General features: G+C 53.7%; 2 protein-coding genes across 10 annotated transcripts in view; one reads left to right on the top strand and one right to left on the bottom strand.

The window, feature by feature from the left end:
- Positions 1 to 2,347: 2,347 nt before the first annotated feature.
- Positions 2,348 to 10,804, bottom strand: CUNH12orf43 (chromosome unknown C12orf43 homolog). Its single transcript, XM_044444425.1, has 6 exons — positions 10,628 to 10,804; positions 9,220 to 9,265; positions 6,560 to 6,658; positions 4,962 to 5,035; positions 4,533 to 4,626; positions 2,348 to 3,068 (listed from the first exon to the last, which is right to left on the bottom strand). Exons 1-6 carry the CDS (start codon positions 10,737 to 10,739, stop codon positions 2,768 to 2,770), a joined length of 726 nt encoding a protein of 241 aa, XP_044300360.1. The 5' UTR covers positions 10,740 to 10,804; the 3' UTR covers positions 2,348 to 2,767.
- A 381-nt stretch (positions 10,805 to 11,185) lies between these two features.
- Positions 11,186 to 22,191, top strand: part of RNF185 (ring finger protein 185) — a 16,742-nt gene continuing 5,736 nt past the window's right edge. Inside the window, exons 1-6 of one of the 9 annotated variants that reach the window (XM_044444430.1) lie at positions 11,209 to 11,293; positions 12,638 to 12,697; positions 14,668 to 14,712; positions 17,194 to 17,408; positions 19,479 to 19,497; positions 20,425 to 20,537. In XM_044444430.1, the coding sequence (XP_044300365.1) occupies positions 17,236 to 17,408; positions 19,479 to 19,497; positions 20,425 to 20,537 (305 nt within the window). In that variant the 5' untranslated portion in view covers positions 11,209 to 11,293; positions 12,638 to 12,697; positions 14,668 to 14,712; positions 17,194 to 17,235. Of the gene's footprint in view, positions 11,294 to 11,575; positions 12,698 to 13,319; positions 17,409 to 19,478; positions 19,498 to 20,424; positions 20,538 to 22,191 lie in introns of those variants that run through there. The other 8 variants (XM_044444426.1, XM_044444428.1, XM_044444427.1 and 5 more) reach the window with 8 other exon arrangements.

The following is a 22,191-nucleotide window of genomic DNA, read 5'->3' as shown; positions in this document are numbered from 1 at the left end:
GCCCCGCCTGTGCGCGCACAGCCCCCAGGCCTGGCCAAGGGGGGAACTGCAGGAGGGCCAGTCCAGGAAGCAGCGGGTCAGAGGCCGTGGGGTAATACCCACGGACCCCACAGGGGTGCCTGAAGGTGCGCTGGTGCCTGTGTTGAGGAACTCGACCACCGTGCTCTGAGTGCCTGCCAACTGCCTGCTTTTGCTAGGAAAGAAAGGCCCAGTCCGCTTTGAAATCCCAACGAAGATAAGTATTTTCAGCTCAAAGTGTTATTAAATGATGTGCTCAAAGCCCAGGCAAGGAATCAGCAGTTAACTTGGGTGACCATGCAGATACTGGTAATTTAGACTGGACTCTAAGAATTTAATTTTCCATTTAAAAAAAAAAAGCAAACTAAGTTGCTAGTCCTCATAGTTGTAACCTGCCTGCCCCTCAAAACAAAAAAACTAGCATATCCAAAGAGGATGAGCAGTTTCCACAAATTGCTTAAAAATAAGATGGTGCTTGGTTGAAATTTCCACTAGTCAGGGAGGAGGACTTCCGACAGTGTACTTTGCACCTAGTTCTTTCCTCCCTGAATCTTATCAGCCCCAAACCTCTTCTTCTAGCAAGCAAAGATTCTCAACAGAACCTCAGCCACACCCAGAGCAAGCATAAATTTAACCACTGGTAGAATCAGCCATTTCTTATCACAGAACGTTCTACTTGAAGCACGTATCTTCAATCTGCTCGCCCAGCTCTCAGCCTCTTATTTCTCCCGATTTCCACCCTGAAAAGCCCCTTGCACAGACGACAGAGGATGCTGGGTGTGAATATTGTGCAGGGCATCCATCAGAAGCAAAAAAATGCAGAATATGGTCAAAATTACATTACTTCCAAACTGCAGGATTCAGTTTTCCTTCACTTTGAGACTTTTGTGTAGGACACATGAGCCTAACCCTTGGCTTCTGCTGAGCCAGTTCTCCAAGTGGCAATGCTGCGTTAAAGCAGGAAGAGCCAAGATCTCTTTGTTGCTAGCATGGAACCAAAATGTCACATCCGAAATGTTAGACGGGAAACTCGGGAGGGAAAAGCAAGCAAAGGAAAACTGGAAGCAAATTATCAATGAGAAGCAGAGCGCGCCAGCAGTGTGCTTCGGGCCAGTGTGCTTCTGCCGGCCCCCAGTGCCCCGCAAGTTGTACTTGGGGTGTCCCTCATGCCTCACTGGACAGCTGCAGTCACCAGAGTTGTCTTGGTGCCATGCAAGTGCTCCAGAAAGGGTGACCTGCTCAGCTTTGCCATGTAAATATATTTAATTTTCAGGAAGTCAGAAGGGGGGGTTGTATCTGCAAGGGTATTGTGCATGTTGCCTGCCTATAAAGTCAGCAAAACTACATTCCAGTGGACTTTTAGTATCCAAAAAGTTGCAAATAACAAGGGAATATTGGTAAGACTGCCAGTGAAGTGGTCACACTTTCTGGGCCAGCCGAGTTCTCAATGCTAGATGAAGAAACTCAAAGGGGTGGAGAGGAGAGGGGTGCATCTGTGGGGGAAGAGCTTCCTAGGCAAGATAAATTTAGCAGGGTTTTATATCCCAAAATTTCACCTACTTTTTCCAGGAGGCACTGGGGTAACTCACTTTTCAGAGCTTTCAGGTTTTCCCAAGTGTAACGCGCCAGCCAAAGTTCCACCCAGATGCTTCTTGAACTGCTTGGCCAGCACAAGGCAGAACAAGAGCAACGCATTTCTGCAGCATCACCAAGAGGGAAGGCGACATTCCCTACTTTGGTGGTCAAGTAGCTGCAGATTTTAACAAGCTCTTTCAACATCGGACCTGAGATCAGGATGAGGCCGAACCTGCAGCTGCGCCCTAGAAAGTGCTACCTGCAAGTCAGCAGTTGTAAGAATTGATGTTCTAGCAGACAGCTGAGTCCCTTGAGATATCTGGGTCTCTGGAGGCTTGCAGGAGCATCGCTTTCATTTGGCCTCTTATAACTACATCAGTTTTTGATCCTGGCTTTAGTTCCATTCCTTGGGAACAGTAAAAATGCTGCCTGTTGCGAGAGCAGCCCCATTTAAACATCTGCCTCTGGATTCTGTCTGCGAAGCCCGAGCTGTGCTGAAGGGCACGTGGCCCATCCAGCCTCACCCACCCATCAAGATGGGAAGGCAGAATGCACCCAAGAACAAGACAATTCGGCACCCCCAGCTTATGAGACAGTCACTGACTCGAGAGGCGTCTTGCTGCAGAAACTGGGTTACGAGATCGAGGGCAACCGAGTCACTGCAGAACTGGTCCTCTCACATTACCCACCAGGCACCAGTGTGCAATGAAGAAGGAGACCTTTCATAGTAAAGACCTGGAGAGGCAGCTCTTGCTAAATTCTAATGCCCTTTGACAGATTTAATAAAAAATAAATTTGGGAGGGAGCACTGAAAGAATATGCTTGTCTCTAAAAATGAAGCCGCATTCCACTCTGAGCAGAACCTCAAAGACAGGCAGTGGAACATGGGGGACGTGTTCTGGTGGCCACATGCCGGGAATGGAGAGGAGGCACTTCCTCGCTGCTGGTTGGAGCAGCTGCTTTGGCGGGCCCGGCGGAGAGCCCATTTGCTCCAACAGCGCAGTCACTCGTTCGGCCTGTTCCTCTGCTCACCCGCTAGGACACGCAGCCCAGGGCCACCAGCATCAGCGCACCCGTCTTTACGACGCCACAGAGCCCCTTTCTGCTGATGGCGCGACAGGGCTACCCTCCACAACCCAACAGCTCTCCCTGGCACCAGGGGTTGGTGGAACCATCACTCTGTGTGGACTTTCTTCTGTTTCTTCTTCTTCTTCTTCTTCGCCATTACACCAAGGCACGAGGAGCCCTCCGTCTTGGCAGCGGCTCGGCCGTTCTGTGCCGTGCCGACTGCCTCCTGCTCTTTGTCGCGTGTTCTCTGTGCTTCGGGCACTGTCTTCTTTCCGGGGGGCACTGCGGCCTGGCAGCTCTGGCTGCAATCCTGCAATGGCATCAGCAACCCACCTTGCCTGAGGATGTCTGCGGCCATCACAGCAGCTTCCCGGCATCTCTGCCATTCTTGGTCGCTGTCCAGCTCGCTGGAAGAGACACAGACAAGGCAGGGAATGGTGCGGGGCCCATGGCCTCCTGCTGCTCGGTGGGCTCCGTTCGGAGCCACTGCGGGGCTGAATGCAAGACTCGGGAGGGGCCCGTGGCCTGGGACAGCGCCCCCCAGCCAGCAGCCTTGGCACACTTATTCGTCAATTAAATATTCATATGCCACCCTTCAGGATCAAAGCATAGGGTGGTATACAAAATGTATTAAAACAATTGAAGCAAGATACAAAGATAACAACTGACAGCTCCAGATTCACCAGCCTGAGTCAGTGTGGCCAACTATCAGGAATCCAAAGGCAGAGCTAAAATCAAAAGCGCAGGCAGTCCTTTGAGCTCTACCAGCTATAAACGGCTTTAATCAAAGTGATGCTCCTTTTGTGATCTGGAAGTAGCATCTGCCCATGTAAAAGCTGAATCAAAACTGAATTTCCCCTCCATCCAGAAAGGTTCTGACTCTGCCCTCAGGGTGACGCCTGTTGCTTGAGGGCAGGACGGTGGGAATGTCTGACACGTCCCAGTCAGTCTGCCTGGTGCCACCTGACAGGGCCAGGGAACTCCCCCTCTGTCTCCTTCCCAACCCGGTTATGAAATGCTTCCCTCTCTCCCAAGGAAGGCCAGCTCATGTGCTCCAAGTAGCTTCACACGGTAACCCTGAGACCGCCAAGTCATCTGCCCTGCTCTGCCCTCGCTCCCCCTCGGAATCTGACACGTTCCTCTGGAGAGACTAGAGGTTGGGCCTCTGCGCCACCCTAAAATCGCCAAGGCGGAGGAGAGCAGCCTTTCTCCAACAGACACTCCGGAAGTGCACACGGCGCCCCGAAGGGCAAACGGTGGCCTTGCTCGCTGGCCAGGCCCCTGCAGCGAGAAGGGCAGCATCCTGGGGGAGGCGGCCGCCTCTAGAATTGGCAGCAGCGTGCCTCCGGATCCCTGTTGCTGCAGGACGTGGATGGGAGGGTGCTGCCGCCCCCGGACAGCTGGCCGGCCTGCTCTGAGCAGCAGGCTGGCACAGACACAGGATTGCCACCATACCCCGTGGGCCAGAGTCCGCCCCTCGAGTGGGCCTTGCCGGGCTGGGCTGGTCTGGCAAGGCCCTGTGGGCAGGCAGTGTAAGGGGGCATGGCCAGCACCCCCATGGTAGCCAGTCCCCAGCCTCGCAGCCCCTCGTCACAAGTGGGCCGCGGCTGAGGTGCTGGGCACTGTCCTGCCCCCTGTGGCGGTTGGGGCGGCTACCTCTGCTTGCCCGCACTGCTGAGGACAAGGGGGTGACGGAGCAATCGTGGGCCGCTCCCCTTCTCCACCGGGGTGCCAAATGCACAGCAAGGGTGCCTGGCCAGCTGGAGGAGGAATGCTCTGGCCTGAGGCCAGGGGCGCCCTGTCAGGCCAAGAGGCCCCCAGGCGGGAGGGCCCAGTCCTGGCAACAGCACATGCAGTGGAGCAGGGCTCACCTGGAGCTGGAGCGCTGCAGCCGCCTCCTCCCGGGGGGCAAAGCTTCCGGCGTCCCACAGTCTCCGGGGACAGATGAAGAAAAGAGGCGAAAGCCTAAGCCGTTGGACACAAAGGAGGGGGGGCGTGAGCTGCAGGCAACGGGGTCAACCCCGCCCGGAAGGGCCCGGAGGCCAGAAGCACAGCTGCATGCTGCTCTGTGGACCAACGGCGGGGCAGGAGGGGAATCCTGGCCCGAGAGCAGGCCTGTCTCGCCCGCGGGCTTCGAGCCACCTGCCCCTGGAGAGCCTGATGAAGCCCCCCCATGCCCGAAGCGGCCCCCGCAAGATCTGCGTGCACAGGGCCCATTCTCAAGAAGCACTTGCTGGGCCCGAGTTCCCAGGGCAGCCAGCAGAGCACCCAGGGAATGCTGGCCCTGGTGGACGACTCACCATCGTCTTCTGTCTCCGAGACGGTCACATCACTCGGCCCTGGCCAGGGCGGGGGCTCCACAGGACTAATTGAACTGAAAGGAAGAGCCGCGTTTGCACAGGGGGAAAAGGCATCATGTTACTGGGGCTCCCTTTAAAATTCCGGGTGCTGTGGGCAGGACAGGGCAGGGCAGGCCCAGGCATGGCCTTCCTATGGTGCTGCTTGTTTTCAGCCACAGACAAGGGTTGCCAATGCCTCCGTGGCCTCCATTTGGTCCATGGCTCCCTGGGGATGCTTGCCCCCTTAATTTTTCTGGCTTTCTTATTCCCCCAAAAGTCACACCCCTAACCTATTGGGAGCCAGAGTTATGGGGTCTGCTATCTGCCTTTCCCCCTTTGTGGGGGACCAGCCATTTTCCATCTGCTGCAGCTGCAGCCAGCAAAGACTCACCTGCAGTGACACTGAGAGAGAGAGAGAGAGAGAGAGAGAGAGAGAGAGAGAGAGAGAGAGAGAGAGAGAGAGAGGGAGAGAGAGAGACAGAGACAGACAGACAGACAGAGAGAGACAGACAGACAGACAGACAGACACGGGGAAACATGCGAGTCACCGTTGCTCAGAGATGAAAGCCACTTTCCTCCCCCACAGGGACAGAATTAAAAGCTGCCCATAAGAGAAGTCCAGGCCTTTTTGCGCATCTGTGATTGGGTAGTAACATCTCCCACCGAACAGCGGTACAGCAAAACAGGAGTTCAAGTGCTTTCTAAGTTAAGCCTCCTTTGTTTCTGAAGAATAATTTAAGCCCAGATGTGTTGGATTCCAACGCTCAATCTCCGCCAGGGAGGATCCCCCTCCTGCTCCAGCCCACCACATCTGGAGGGCCTGGGTGGGAGAGGACGGGCCCACCTCTGCTGGACACATCAGGACGGAGATGATGGGGCTGCGAGTGGGGAAGGAGCGGGTGGGCTTCCGCCAGCCCTGCCATGTGCTCCTCTATCCACGCTGCAGGGCAGACGTAGGGCTGAGGATGGCTTGGCCTTCCAACCCAAACCTGCCGCCACACGCAACGCTTCTGAGTGGGCTGCAGTGGTCAGTTGCCGGGAGCACCCAGCCGCCCTTCTGCAGCAGCTCCCCTGGCTGCCAGTCTGTCTCTGGGAGGAATTCCGAGTGCTGGCCATGACCCCGTGCAGAGTGAACATCCCAGGACGGCCTCCTCCCATTACAGCCTGCCTGGCTCATAAGCGCCTCCGCCAGGCCCTCCTTGTGGGAATGCTACCTTCAGAGGGGCTTGTGGTAACTGCTATGTTTTGACTGGATTTTAATATATTGTCCTCATCAATTTAATGATGTAAATCATCTTGAGCACTGCGTTTGGTTTGAAAGCTGAGGCACAAATCAAAACAAACAAGTACATAAATGAATAAGTCACGAGTGACTTCCCTGTCACAGGAACTCCCTGCACAGCATGAGAAGAGCCTTCAATCTCATACACAAGAATCCCTGTATGACGAGAGCGCTTACAGCTCTTTAAAATGTTTGCTTTTTTCCTCTGGGAAAAGCTCTCAGAAACTGTCTTAAGTCACAAGGAACAAAGGATATTTAATAAAATACCTGCAGCTACCTGTCCAGGATGGCTGCCAGTTTCTTTGCGACATGTGCTCGAAAGCTGGGGGTGGTCTGCAGTTCATTTCCATCCTGTCCCTGGTCGCTGATCCACTCTCTGTTTCAAGGGAACAAACAAACAGAGCAGATGTTTCCTTTGCCTTAAAACTGCCTCCCTTGCCTTAAAAGCGAAGAGCACAAACAAGACCTGGAACACTGGAATGACTGTCTTGGAGGAAATTCCTCCAGTGATGGCTCAGAACAGCTCCCGGGGACAGCCGCAGAGCTGCATGTGTGCACGGCAAAAATGCAGCTGGACCAAGGCAAGGCATAAAGATCAGGCATCCAACCTTCCCACAATGCATCTTACGCGCTTACCTGGGAGTACATCCCACTGAACTCGGTGGAGGTTACTTTTCAGGAGACGTGGGTAAGACGGCACTGCTAGGCTTGAAAAAGGGCTCCAGAGCAGTCAGTCCAGCTGCCTGCACTGTGGGCCCCCCGGATAGTTTGGACTGCAGTGCCCAGCACACCTGGCCTTTGACCATGCTCTCCAGGACTCTCGGCACTGAAGACCAAAGCATCTGGCAGGTGGTACGTGGGAACCCCAGTAGTCCAACTTCCCCAGCCTGGTGCCCTCAGGAGGCAGATCGGGGACCATCATCCTTAAAGCCAGAATGACTGGCCCAAGCAGGCCGTGCGGAAGAACAAGCCCTGCCAGGGAAGAGCTGCTGTGGTTTCTGCTACTTGAGATGAGTAATGCAACTGGGCATCCAAACACTTTTGTCGAAGTTCCTCAGCAAAGGCACCAGCGTAGTCCTAGCAGGACTGTGATAAGCAAAGAGAACGGGAACAGCTGGAAAAGGTCAGCCTCTGTACTAGCAATGAATTGTTTCATTGCATTTGTTTTTCAAACCAATCTTTTTAAAAAACAAGGACAAGACATTTTTGCGGGCAGTAAGATGTAGGACAGGTATGCACAGGTGAATGCAGATGTTCCAAGAAAGGTCTTGGGCAGGGGTCCTCAAACTTTTTGAATAGGGGGCCAGTTGAAAGGCTGCGGTGACTGTTGCGGGTCGGTGAGGTGGGGGTGCGGGCCGGAGAGGCGCTGTCGGGCGCATGTGAGGTGGCGTCGGGCACACTCGGCAGTGGCTCGCTCGCTCGGAGATCTCCCAGCGAGTCCAAAACCATCTTTGAGCGAGCAAGCCACCACCTCCCTGCCCGCACTGCAATGCAGCGGCGAGCGCGTGCGTACAGGAGGCAGGTGGCGGCGGCTCGCTCACTCAGAGATCATCTCCGAGCGCGCAAGCCACCACCTCTCCATCCATGCAGCAAGCGTGCGCGCGGGCGGGCAGTGAACAGCAGCACGGGCCGGATGGATGGCCATAGCGAGCCGGATCCGTCCCACGGGCCGTAGTCTGAGGCCCCGTGGTTTTGGGCTCGCACCTGAGGCTGCGGTGGCTGGCACAGGAGACGCCACACCCTGTCGAGGGCTGATGCACCGTCCCCAACTCCATGCCCTCCAGTTGTGCTGGACGGCAACTTCCACCATCCCCCAGCCACCTGGCGTTCTGGGCACTGTAGTCACTGCATCTGGAGAGCACCATCTTGGGGCCTGCTATAAAGAAAGGCCAAGGACCCAGTCCTATGGGTTGCGCGCTTAACAGGGTGCCCTGAGTTTGGAGCCCTCTACGGCAAGCTGGCAAGGGTCAGGCAGAGCAGAAAGGCCAAACAGCTTCTTTTCTCTGCCTCAGGATGGTATAAAGCAGCTGGACAGGCCTCCCAGCCTGTCCAGGAACTTACCGACTGGTAGGCAGGGAAGGGATAGAACGGGCCACGGGATTCTGCGTACGCTGGCTTTTCCCCTTCCCATCCACCAGCATGGTGGCGTGGTGGCAAGAGGACTAGCTGGGGGACCTGAGCTCCAGTCCCCACTCAGCGACCATGGGCCAGTCACTGAGTCTCAGCCTAACCTAACTCCTGGGGCTGCTGTGAGGATCAAATAGGGTGGGGGATTATGCAAGCTGCCTTGGGTTCCTTGCACCAAAAGTGGTGGGATATCAGTATAATAAATACATTACATCAAGCAGCCACGGTTCAATACATCATTTATAGCTGCAAGAGGTGGGGATGGAAAAGCCCTCCAGGGACTCTCAGCCTTCCCCAGTCTGGCACCGTCCAGCAGTGTTGGGCTCCTGGAAGTTTTAGTCCAAAGTGCACCTCTTCTCTACCAGCTCAAAAATCAGATAAAGAAGTGTACCATGGAGTACTCCTGGATCAAACACACCTTGACCTTGCAGAGGCACAATCTCAATGGCCGGGCCTAGATTTTGCCTAGGGCATTTGTGTGGGTGGCTGGAAGGAGAGTTCCAACTGTATTTGAGGAGACACAACTCACCTGGGCTGTACTACATAATTCACATGACTATGTAGATCAGATCTTGCTTTCTACTGATGCAATTACGCTGCCTTACACAGGACATAGGAAGCTGCACTACACTGAAGCAGACTCGGGCCCATCGAGTCCAACACTGTCGACGGGGTGGCAGCAAAGGTTCCTGATGCCTTTAGGAAGCATCCTTTCCTGGATGCTGAGGACCCAGCCGGGGCCCTCCTGCATGCAAAGCAGGTCCTCACACAGTCTGAAAGCCCAGAAAACTGTTAGAGCACAAAAGATACCTGATGCTAGGTTCAGCTGATGGGAACTTGCGCTTCTTAAATATACCTGAAAGTTTTTAAAAATACATTAATACATTAAAATAGTCACAGTTAGAAATAGCTTGGCACATTCAAATTTACTCATGAATAAATGTCCTTCTTGAACATAAACCTGATCAGAAAATTGAACTCTGTTAAGGAACCTGCAACACAGCAGAGACACTGCTGTTCTCTGCACGGCTTTGACAGTTTCATTAAACCTCAGCTAGCACGAGGAATGGGGGGCACCAAGTTGTCCATCCTGAGCTAAAGTATGCCAGTCATCATGGTTCCAGCCTCAGCCAGCAGTCAATGGCCAGGAAAGTTGGGACCTGTCTTCTAAAATGTCTGGAACGTGTCACAGTGGAGGAGGCTGCCAAGCAGTATTTATTATACATTCTGCTAGGGAAGGCTTTCCTAGCTCAGCCAGGCAAGGGAAGAGGGGCCCGTGGAACATGACAGTTCCTGGGAAGTGGGCTCCCATTTCGTATTTTGCCTGCTGCCCTCTAACAATAAAGATTTCCTTTACTCCTGCCCTAGGCACCCCCCCCCCCCAAGGCAGAACCAGTTTATTGCATGGTCACAACAGCTGTTAGCCACAATTTCTGGGGTGGAGGGGTTGGAAAGTGATGGAAGAACAATCTAAGGGCTGAAGCAAGTTGTGGTGGTCCAAGAGAGCGGGATGAAAGGCCCCACAGAGGAGGAAGGAGAAACAGGGCAGTGGTTGGGCCCACACGTGCCAAGCAACTGCTCCTGTAAATCAGCCCCTGCCATCCAGCCTGGCGTCCTCCTGATATCTTGTATGGGAACTCACTCCAAGCCAGCACAGTGAATCCTGTCAGAAAAAAAATGCATGGGTGGGCGCACCGTTTGCAACGGGGCCTCGGGACGGAGGATGGGTGCAGGTAACCGAGCATCACCACGGATGCACGGCCAGGTTTGCCCTCCGATCGCGCTGATCCCCCGGGGACCCTTGCACCAATCGCGGCAGGTGGGAGGGTAGGTGCAGGGCTTTCCCGGGCGGCTCCGTGGGCGCGGAGCGGCGGCCTTGCTGCGCCGGCTCCTCCAGCGCCAGACTCGGGTCCCGCGGGCTGCACTGGCGCCTCCGTGTTCAGGCCCGCCGCGCGCTGAGGCCTGAGGGCGCGATCCCCGCGCGCCCCGGTGACTTGCTCCCGAAGCGGCAGCGGCACCCGGTTAAGAACAGACCCTGGGCGCCAGCGGGCGAGCGAGCGAGCGCCCCGGCCGGGCTGCAGCGGCCTCCGAGGCGCCTTCCGCGGCGGGGGCGCGAGAACCCAGGCGACCCGTCGCTCACAGCGGCCAGACTCGGGGGCGCGGCGCTTCGGGGCTCCCGGCAGGGCTCGCGCGCCTGAGCGGCGAAATCTCCTCCTACCGGCCGGGGGACTCCGTGACCGCGCCGGCTCCCAGGTGGCCTCCCGCAAGCGCGCCAAGGCCGAAGCCGCCGCCGCCTCGTCCTCGCTGCTGCTGCCGCCGCCCTCCGCCATGCCGGTCGGCCCGGCCGCGGGGCCTGCTGGGGGTTGTGGTCCCGGCCGCTCAGCTGCCCGGGGGCTTCGCCGCCGGGCGGAGCGGGGGGCGCAGCGGCCTGTGCCGCTGCAGAAGAAGACGGCCGCGCCGGAAAGAGGGGCACGTCACCGCCGCTGGCGGCAGCTCCTCGCCCCGCCCACCTGTGTGCCTCCCGAAGCCTGGGACTGCAAGTCCCAGCAGCCCCGCGCCGGGAAAGGCAGTGCCGGGGAAGGCCGGCTCTGCTCTCCCAGGAGCGCGTAGCGCTCGGCTGCCCCACTGGGTCCTCCAGACGTTGGGGTCGCAACTCCCCCACCGGCTGCCAGCATGGCCGGGGCGGCCTCTTCCGAGGAAGGGAGCCCAGAACCGCGGTTCGCCGCCGCCGCGCCGGGCCGTGGCGCCCAGGAAGGCGCCCGCTTCCGGTGCAGACAACTTCCTGGGGGGGGTCAGGTGACCGTTGCCGTCGGGCTCGGGGCGACGTGGAGTTTCCCAGACCGGGGCGGCGACGGTGCCGCCAGGAGCCTCCGCGACTGCCCCGGTGAGGAGGGGGCGGGCCGGGCCGGGCCGGGCGGCTGGGCGCGGGCGCGCGAGTGGCTGGGCGGCAGCGGAAAGCGGAAGAGTCCCGGGCGCGGCTGCGGCGCCCGGTCCCTCTGCGGGGCTCCCGGGGCTGGTGGGCCTGGCTGTGGGGCGGCCACGGGGACGCGGCCTCCGCAGCCCAGCCGCGCTGCTGGCACGACGGCGCCGTGGCCCGGGACATCTGCCGGCCCCGGTTGCGGAAGGCCGCTGAGACGAGATGGGGGCGGGTGTTGCTGCCCGGGTCTTCGGCTTCTCCCCGGCTCGGTGACCGACGCTCTCCGGGCGCTGTGCGGCAGCGGGCCTGCTTGGAGAAGCTCGAAGGGGGCCCGTCAGCCAAATGCCGGGGAGCCTTGATCGCCCCGAGCGGGGCCCTTGCCACGATGGGGGAAGAGCTGCTCGGACCAGGGCAAGCGGGACACGCTCAGTGAGGAGGGGAGCTCTGTGGAACTTGCTACTCAGCGGAGCTCCAGGGTCGGGGCTGTGGACCCGTTTCCGCATGCTGGTTCTGGAGAACAGCCGCCCTTGTGGCGTCCTGAACGCGTGAAGGGGGCACTGTTTGGAAGCAGCAGCCGCGGGCTGGGATTTCTGCCTTGCCTTTCAAATGGAGACTATTCTCTCAAAATGGTTTGCTTTTATTATTTGGATTATGCTATCAAAGAATGGCATGATTTTGAAAAGAAAAACCCATTTTTTCACTTTGTCAATAGTGAAATAGCAGCAACAGTTACAATATAACTTACAATGAACATGTTCAATTAAAAGTAGACTTTAAATGTTCAGGCAATGGAGTGTGCCATCCTGTGTTCCCATCTTATCAGATGGGAGCCTCTTAACTCTGAAGTTTCCATGGTTCCAATATCCAAATGTGCTGTTTGCAGCCTTGGGGAGTGGCAGAGGTGATGTACACATTCCTGTTTTACTGTCCTTGCGTTCTCACTCTAGATGGGTGTTAAAGGATATGTTTCTTCATATCCTGACCATTCTTGCTCCCTTCCCTCCACATACTCTTCTGCAGACCTCCCTAGGGCTCCTTGTGCTTTTAGAACCTCAGAATGCAGGCAGCAACTGTTCTTTCTGCAGCAATTGCAGGTGGTGAGGAGGAATAAGATACCAGAACCCCCTCCTGAGGCTGAAGGGACTGTGGGCCTGGAGGGACATTCCAGAGAACCTCATGGTTCTTGGGATGCTCTCCTGGCATCTTTGACACACGTAAAAGCAGGAAGCAAGGGAGTCAAGCACACATCCCATGAAGACTTCCACGGTGATGGGCTGCCACTGAAATGGCTTTATCTCTTGTCCCTGCCAGTGTGATGGTCCTTACTGCTAAGCCACCTTGTGTTCCTCACTGGAGGGGAAAAGGCAGGATGTAAGTGCAATTTAATCATCATCTCCTCAGCGCACGAATGCATGCATTCAGATGCCCCAGAACATTCAGTCTGTTTAGTGGCACATGGGAAGTGCTGTGTGAATGGATCTTAGCTCTGCTTCTTTGATATAGTTAATCAAATTGTGTGCAACTGTTGTCAGTAAAATTCCTTTGGACTTCCACATTTTTTGTACATTCATAACTACAGCATTTTTGCGAAGACTATTGGTTGAAGCTGCCCAAGATGGTGTAGACATTTAAGTAAACTGGACTTTGGTCCTCTCACTGTTTCCAAAAAAAGTTTTGTATGTGTGAAAGTTAAATGACAAAAGAGTGTTCCTGACTTGCACCCTGTGCTTAACCCTCTGTGAATGATATAAGGAGGGTGAGTACCCGGAGGAGGGCTTTCTCTGTGGTGGCGCCCCATCTATGGAATGCGCTCCCCAGAGAGGTCCGCCTGGCGCCGTCGTTATTTGTTTTTCGGTGCCAGGCTAAGACCTTTTTATTTAAAACTTATTTTAATTGCTAAATTATTGTATTAATTAGAATTTTAAAATTTTTAGCCGAGAATGCACCGGGGTTTTTTAAATGTTGTTGTTTTTTTTCTTTTAATTGCTTTATTATTATTTATGTATGTTTTATGTATTCTTTGTGAGCCGCCCCGAGGCTTTGTTGCGATGGGGGCGGCATAGAAATGTTTTAAATAATAATAATAATTTTTCCCCACTGTGTTTTACAGGGCTCAATTCCATGTGTAAATAGAATTATAGCCACCTTTTAAAACAAAACAAGTTACCTTTTTTTGAAGTAACTGCATCTTGTGCAGATTTCCTAAGCCTTTGATTATGTAACAATTCCAGATATGGAAAATAATTTATGTGCCTTTTTAACTGGCTATCTTAGCTTCTCTTTCATTTTCTTGTATGTAGAAGAATGCATATTAAATGGTTTACATATTGTTAACCATCCGTTTGCTAGGAGAGAATACAAAATATACACATTCTCAGTTGATTATATTAAGTTTTCGTAATACTATCTTCCTTCAAGTTGTGCAGTTTCTAGGCATAGTCAGAAAAAATAATCAGGTTCTTTAGGAGATAAAGAAACGTTTGAAAAGCAAGAGAGTCAAATGTGAATTTTAGAGATCTGACTGAGCACCCACTTGAGACTTTTTCAACCCAATCCTCTGGGTATTTATTTATTTATTGTTAGCTTGCTTCATCCAGTGAACAACGCAGGATGCATCCAAAACATTGTGTTGTCACAGAGGACCAGGAAAGTAACTTTCTTACAAACTTGACATAAAATTTCTATTGAATGGTATTTCTCTCCACCTATAAAACAAGAGAGAACAAGAAAGAAAAATTGACGTGAGCTGTAATCCTAACTGCACTCCTAAAGACAATTGCAGTGCTGTCCTTGCTTGCTTGCGAGACAGTGAATGCACTGAGCCTCGGATTATGCTGCCAGGATGGGCGCAAGACTCAGGGTCGCGGAGGGGGCTAGAGCTGACGGTCCAGTGAGTGCAAGCATTTCAGTGGAAGGCTAACATCCAGATTAGGCCTATATTGTAAGCTGGCAGCATCAAGCCTCAGGAGAATTGCCTGCTGAATAAAGAAGAGTTTCTGTGTGCCAGTTGGCAGTTTTCCATTCCAAATGTGGGTGAAGACTTCACTGGAAATGGATGAACTACTGAACATCTGCAGAACTCAGAAGCCATGTCCATTAAGGCTTGCTAGTGGATTGCAGGGCTGCCCTTTGGGAACTTCCAGCAAAATGATGTAACTGAATGAAAAGAGTTCTGTTGAAATAGATGTTTTCTCTTTCCCACTTGCTGTGCTCTGGGATGTGGGCATGACTCCTTTTCAGATCCTCTGTTGGGTTGGGTTGCCTTGTGCAAAAATGACATTTTTTGTATGACCTGCGGAGAGATAAGGAGGTTTGCCTTTGCTGTGTGTGCTTTCCTTTAGGCATCTCTGCAGGGAAAACTAGCAGAAGGGCTGGACACACTTCAGGTAAGCTGGCAAAATTGTGATTCTTTCATAAGAAAGAATTTGAAGGATATGATTCTTTCCTTCGAGGGCCCATTGATGGCTCTTGAAGGTGACTCTTGTGGATTTTCTCAGCTATGTCTATTACATGTTCCAAAGTATCCTTTAGCTTTACTAGGACTAGAAGCTTTAATTCACTTTTAATTGGTGGATTCATCAACTACAAACTATACTTAATATTTATAAGCAACAGGCAAATTTTAATTTTTGAGTGCTAAGCTCAGTCCTATTCAATTGGTGAAATTACCTTTGTTCCGGTGTGATGCTGTGGCAGGAAATGAAAAAGGAAATCTTAAAAAAAGCCTCCCCTGCTAATAATGAGTGTGTGGATTAAATCATAACATACCTTAGGTGTCCTTCAATAACCTCAACAGGCACCTATGATGGAGTTGGCCAAAAGTTGTCTAATTTCACATTTTAAAAATCTGTCATTGTTTGGCAGTTCCATGAAAAGTGAAATCGAATAAATTGTGCTGCCAGGGTTGATGTTTGCTTGTTCTTGGCTTTTGAATTGGAATAGAAGGTGGATGCTGTTGTAACTGATTGGCAACCATGTTTTGATACCTTGAAGCCTTGTGTCTGTGAAAGTGATGTTTCTAGAATCTCAATGTTCACAGACTGCCTCTATGATATAAACAGAGTAGTCCTCCCTGACCTGGGACCCTCCTGATGTGCTGGACGGTGACTCCCGTCATCCTCAGCCAGCATGCCCTCCATGGGCATGGTGACATGGCAGGGCTGGGGAAGACTGAAATAGCATAAGGCGTGGCAAGGTAGGAGTTGACTGAGCAGACACCCTAACACGGACTGGCCCCCCGCTGGATCCGCTTCTGTTGGCGCAGAAAGCAGCCAGACTTTACAGGATCCGAGTGCTGACCTACGTCTCCTGCTCCAGCCCCTCTCGAAAGGGATCTCGTAGTGTTCCCACCATCCACTGTGAGACAGAGGATTTCACCCTGAGAAATCAGAGGCAAACAGACCTTTCCCAGCTGAATGCAGGTGGGAGTCCAAGAAACTCAAGTAGAGCAACAGGTTCTTGCTGGTTCTGGGCTGAAAAGGTAATTTGAATGTTTAGATACCTGCTGCTGCTGGAGAAGCTTGGCAGTCGGCTCCCTAAGTGAATTGCTCCGGTCTTCTCCTGCTTCCATTTTTTTTCTGTAATCGTCCAGTAGAGTTGCCTTCGGTAGGCCAATGAGGTGGCAGATATAAATACTTGGAAACCTTCATCAGCATTTTGGCTCTTCTCTGGCTGTGCTCTTCTGTGTATTTGTTCCTGCCCCAGAAATTCAAACTTGTAAGTGGTTACACACTTGATCCCCCAAGGCAGGGGTGAGCAGAAGGTAGATCTCATGCTGGTTTTGGATTTCCACTCCCATATCTACTTCTTGCCCATGTCTGACTTACAGCAAGTGAGGAGGGCTTGCAGGGGGTGAGATGGATAAGCTTTTAGGACAGAGACCAAGGAGGATCATGGAAAGTTCTGGGGAGCTAGCAGCTGTTCTGTACTTACTTGCAAGACTGGATGTATCCCTGGAGCTCCATGGGAAGCGAGGAGGGATTCTGGCTTCTCACACTTCAGATATCAAAAGTCTTCCTTCCAGAGTGATCTCAAGAGCTGGAGAAGGCTAGCTCACCCTTTTCTTCTCCTAGTGAGTCCAAGGCCTAAGAATAGCTCTTTAACCTTATAGAAGCAAGAGACTGTGCCGCTGCCTTTCTTTCCCCTGTTCTTGTTGACCAGGGGAAGCAGCAAGGCAAGTGGAAGGGGAACCATGCCAGCCTACCCTGCCTCCAGGAGTCGGAACACATGGAACTGGCTGCTTGCCATGTGAGCAACTACAAGAAATGCGCGGGCAGTGCCACCCTCTGGGCTTAAGGAGCCACTGTGGCAAAGCTCTTTGCCATGTCTGCTCCAGGTGCTCCCTCCTACTCTGCCTGCCCATGGCCATTCAGCATAATCACTGCTCACAGCATGCAGGAGGCAGATTGGGAGCCAAAGAGAAAGTCTGCTGAATTATGTGTTGCGCAGTCTGCTCCATGCCAGGAGCTGTGAGTAGTTCAGCCGTCTTCCAGCCTTGTTAAGCCTGTCCTTGGGCTTGGCTCTGCTAGCAAAATGCTGCTCTGAGCCTCCTGAAAAAGGTGAGGCATGAATATAGTACTGCTAATACCATGCAGTGCATTTGGGGACCATCCATAAGCTATGAGTGGAATGTTTGTGGCCGAGAGCAGCTGGGGCTTTGCTCAACCCGGGGGGGGCTGGATGTTTCTTTGGCCCCATCCATGCCAAGTCGTTGCTGAGGCCATCCAGGATTTCTGGAACTGGCTGAACTCAGTCTGACCAAAACCTGTCCTGAGTGCTTCTGTCGTGCAGAAGTAGCCTCTGGTACTGTGCTTGTGGCCACATCTGCAAAATAATATAATGGTGACTTTGGAGTCTTCCTTTTTCAGTTGTAATACAGATTCTTGGCTGGGCCAGAAGAAAAGCCAGGAATGGCCAGCAAAGGGCCTGCAGCTTCTGCTTCCTCAGAGAGCTCCAATGCTGGTGGGACCAGTGGCAGCAGCAGCAACGGGGATAATGCAGGCCAGGATAGCACTTTTGAGTGCAACATCTGCTTGGACACTGCCAAGGATGCTGTGATCAGCCTGTGTGGGCACCTCTTCTGGTCAGTGTCCTACTTGTGGGGTTCAATCCTTCATTTGCCATCTCTCCCAAATACTCTGAGCTGTGTATTTAATTATTTTAAATACTGTAATTAAGGCACAGGGGCAACACATGAACTCTTTGGACAGCTGCTCTGTGAGTCTTCAGCCATGTTCCTAAGGAGTACGTTTGTATTTCAGGGACCCCTGGGGGAAGTGGCCGAGCATCCCTTCATCCCCGTTCCCCAGCACTGGCCCTGTCAGGCACGAGGTGCAAATGTCCAGGCTTAACCTCACTGCTGCCCCAAGTGCAGCTGCACACCTTCTTCCCCACAGGAACAAGTGGCAGTCATTGAATGGCATCGGAATGTATGAAATGGCTGCAGGTGCATTTGTGGCGCACACCAGTCCCAGAGTAAGAGGAGTCTCAGTGATCCTGGCCGTGGTCCAGGATGTAGCCCTCTGATGTTGCCTAACTCACTCAGTGAGACAGCAAGAATGCTGTCTTCCTGGTCCCACCTCTCCCCCTCCGTAGCTCCCTTGGCTCCAGTGCCGTGGCCACCTTAGAGTGTGACACGTTCCACGGCCAGCTCTTTTTCTGTTTTTCCCTTTGCACAGCCGCTACAGAGAGATGTGCTCCTGGAGAGTTTCTTGTTAGCTCAAGAGACCTTGAAGCAGGTGGGAGGCAAAGGATGGTCCTCTGGATGCTTTGGCTGGCAACTCTTGGCTTAAGTAGCTGAATCGTGGGCAAAAACAGCCGCCGTTGACTTTTCAGCAGAGTGGTGTGAGCACTAGGCAAGAAGGTGTTCCACAATGGATGACAGACAGTGTCTGAGCCGGAGGAGGCACATGCGCGTGCTCCGAGAGGAAAACACGGGGCTGCCAGTCAGGTTCATGGACCAGCTGGTCCGCTCATAGGAATGCTTCCATGCCACTTTACGGAATCATCTCTCCAAGCAGCTGTTGCCTGCTGGGAGTGAGGCAGGGCGAAAGAGAGAGAGAGCGCTTCCCTGGTATTTTTCATTGGAGAGGTGGGAAGGCTGCAGGTTGAAACCCTGCTGGAGCTGCTGCCCATGTGTGGTGCTTCTGTCTTCACTGAGCTTTGGCCAAATTTTTTGCCACACACCCATGGATTTCCTTATGTGACTCCAGTGGGAAAAGTTCTTGGTCTTCCCTCGACTTTGTGGAAATCTCTTTTGGCAGCAGCCACATTACTGTGGCCATGTCCATTCACACTAAATTAATAATTGACTAATTGAATATGACACTGAGCTACCTCCAGGCAAGAACTGAAAGGATCTCAAGCCTCTCCTGACTTGTATCCATTTCTAAGTGTATGCCCAGTAAGACTGTGTGAAAGAGACACTCTCTCTCTCGTTCATTTTTGTCACCCAGGAGAGCTATTTGCTAGCTGAAAGAAAAGGCAAAGCTCCAGAACCTTGGTTCTCCCTCTTTCTCCCCCCTCCCCCCAAGGCACAATATAAATGGGGTTGAAGACCCACAGGAGGGTGAGGGTGCATCTCTGCCCCGTTATGCATCTCCTTGCCACAAATTCAGAAACCTGCCCTGCTTACTGGGAGGCTGGCTGGGACTGGGGTGGAATTCAGAGTCAGGCCACTTGTGGGGGGAGCCTGTGGAGCAGCCTGTGCAGTCCCAGGATCTCTTGTATTGGTGGTGGTCCAAAGGTTGTGCCTGCCCATTCCCTGGGACTCCGGAGGGAATTCCTGGGTGCCCCCCCGGCACTGCGGCTCAGAGACCTTGGGGGAGCTGGTGGGCTCAGGGGCAGTCTGCCCGCGATGTGAGCTGCTGGCATGCTCTGGGCGTGCCCCTCCCTCAATCACGCCCTTCTCAGGCCGAGGCCTGGCCTGGCACTGTGGAGGGCTCTTGCGGAAGGCCCTGTTTAAAGGGTGAGGCTTGTCTCAGTCTCTTGGTTCCTTTTCACCTTGCGAGAGCTGTTCTAGTGTGTGACTGTGGAACCTGTCTGGCTGGATTCCAGCCTTGTGCTGCTCATATGTAACACCAAGCGTACTCTGCTTCTTTCCTCGCCCCTCTGCTCCCTTCCTGGCCTGTGGACACTTTGGGGATCCCAACAGTTGGCCTTGTTTACACCAGGTAAGGCTGGTTGTCTTTTACTTTGTCTTTCATCAGCTAATCTTGCACAATCCGCCTCCTCTGCTCTCCAGGGCTTTGTGAGAAGGTGCGATGTGCCTTTCTATTCCTAAATGCACCGCATGTCGAATCTCCCTAGTGGGGCCCAATATGGAGATTAATGTCAGCATGCAATTGTTTGCAGTTTGCTAAGAAGATCAGAAGAGCTCTCTCAGATCAGGCCAAGGGCCTGTCTAGTCCAGCGTTCTGCCCCAGTGGGAACCCCCCACGCGGGCCACAACTGTGCCCATGTTCTCAGCCCTGGCATGTGGGACCAGCTGCAGAGGGGCGAGGCCTTTACCTCTTATAGGGTGTTCCTATGGTGCAAGTAGGTGGCACCAGGTGAGGAAGAGGGCCATTCTCCTACATTTGGGGGGTTAAGAGCATGTGGTGTACATTCTCTTGGCAACCCAACCCCTACAACACCTCTGTAAGACAGGTTAGAATTAATGTCTCCAGAATGCTGAGGTGGTCACTTAAGGGCCATTTAGTGGCTTCATGGTGAAGGTGAGTTTTGGACCAGGAATTCTTATCTCAGGCCCTACGCCAGCTTCTGTATGGTGTGGGGTGGAGCGGAATGGCGACATGTTAGTCCATGGGTTTGAGCTGGGACATGAGAAGACATAGCCTCTTGCATGTACCAACTCACTCGCACGCACACACAAGTGGTGGAAACATCTGTCCTCCATATGCAAATGCAGTAAACCTGGTTTGGCCTATCAGGAGCATGGCGCCTGCTCTGGCAGAGGGAAGCCAGTTTGGCGCTCTGCAGGCAGCATGCCCCTGGCTGGTTGCCCTTGCACGGTGCTCCGTCCTCTGTGGTCACTGTAGCACATTCTTTCCCTGGCTTTCCAGCGCGTTACTCGGTCCTGCTCTTTTTTCTGCCTCCAGTGGCTGGAGACCAGACCCAACAGGCAGGTGTGTCCAGTGTGCAAAGCAGGAATCAGCCGCGACAAAGTTATTCCACTTTATGGAAGGGGTAGCACTGGACAACAGGATCCCAGGTAAGGATGTGTGAAGGGCAGCCTTGGAACTCTGCTTGTGGAAACCGCATGATCCTGCGGAGTGGGATTTGTGGAAACGGGAGCCTGCAAGCTGCTCCGTGCTGAGTCAGTTCTGTCTTTCCTGGCTGACAGCAGAGGTCCTCTGGGCTCAGGCAGGCCAGCCTGGCCTCACCTGGAGATGCCCGGGACCTTTGGCATCTGGCGCAGGGACTGCACTGTGGCCCCTCCCCACACGTGCGTGTGTAGCTGACGTGGCCCAGCGAAGCGTGCTCGCTCGCTGTCATGCCCCCTCCGGGCTTATCAGTAAGAATCTCCCTGCTTGCACTAAATCCTCGTCACTGTTTTGCATTCTCCATTGTGCAGGACATTCCCTGCCAGTGCCTTTGTTTAGGGACACATGCCATGCCATCAGATCACAGCGACATGCAAATGATCGCCTTATGTCCTCTTTCCTTTCCCCTGCAGGGTCACTGAGCAAACGCTTGTCAGAGCTTTTGAAATGGTCTTCTGGGGACTGCAGTGCCCATTTTGTTCAGTGTTAGATATAAGGAAATGAGACAAAATATTTGGGTTGCATGTTTGGTTAATGAACTGTTGCATTAAAATGAGAATGTAACTGTTTCTGAAACATCAGAAGATGGGAAACTGCATCCAAGGTGATTCTGTTTTCTTGGACGTTTCTTGGGGCTCTGAGAAGCTCGGTAATGCCCGGTGCGTTTCCTGCTGCTGGGCATCTGTGAGGTGTGTTCAGGCTCCGTGTCCACGGAGTCTGGAGCTGCTGCCGCCCACAGCAGTTCCCCAAAGGATGCTCGGGCTGAGCGCGCGCTGCGGGAGAGCAGAGAGTGCGATGCTGCATGATGCTGAGGGTGCCACTTGGGCCCCCAGAGAAAGTGCTCACTCCGGAAAGCAGTGGCCCCTTTCAGTACTTCATGCCGTGTCCACTGGATGTTCCGGACCACTGCTCCCATCATCCCAGGAACTAGGGCACGGATAGAGGAAACGGCAGCCCAGAATATCTGAGGGGCTCTAGACTGCGGGGGGCGGGGGGCTGCTTTGGTCTATGCCCTACAATGAATCAAGTACAGCGGCTGGTCTGGGAAGCCCATCTGAGGTTTGTTCGGGTGGTACAGTGGAAGACCACACCCCCCACTTTGCCTGGGGTTTGGCTGACTTGGAGAGGAATGCTCTTGTGAACGGTCACTTCACTTAGGAGGACTTGGTGGGGAGCTGTGTCACTGGCAGCATGGGGAGGATCCTCCCGTTCGGATCTGCTGTGCAAAGCACCCAGTGCCCGGACGGGGAAGGAAAGCCAAGCAGTTCGGGAGCAGGCTGCATTCGCTGCTGAGGGGGGTCTCTGTCCTCTTGAGCACATCATGCACCTGGCACACCCAGGACACCGTGTAAGCACAGTGCCAGCAGCACTCGGGAGGAAGGCGGCGGCAGGTCCCCGTAAAGAGGGGAGGGACATCCTGCGCCTGCTGTCCCTGGGGCCCGAGTTGGTCCCCATGGAGGGGGAAGGATCACTGGTGTCACAGCGTGCATGGGTCCCTGAAGGCCTAACGAGACCCGGAAGAAAATGGAGAATCAAGGAGCATGATGGACTGACCGAGACTGAGGTATTTTGCACAGCAAAACTGAAAAGCCGGGAGTGGTT

Source organism: Varanus komodoensis, unplaced genomic scaffold (genome assembly GCF_004798865.1).
Source record: "Varanus komodoensis strain SLA01 unplaced genomic scaffold, ASM479886v1 scaffold44_3, whole genome shotgun sequence".
In the NCBI taxonomy this organism is placed as follows: domain Eukaryota; kingdom Metazoa; phylum Chordata; class Lepidosauria; order Squamata; family Varanidae; genus Varanus; species Varanus komodoensis.
Note: the sequence above shows the minus strand (reverse complement) of the source record. Positions and strands in the feature narration are given on the sequence as shown.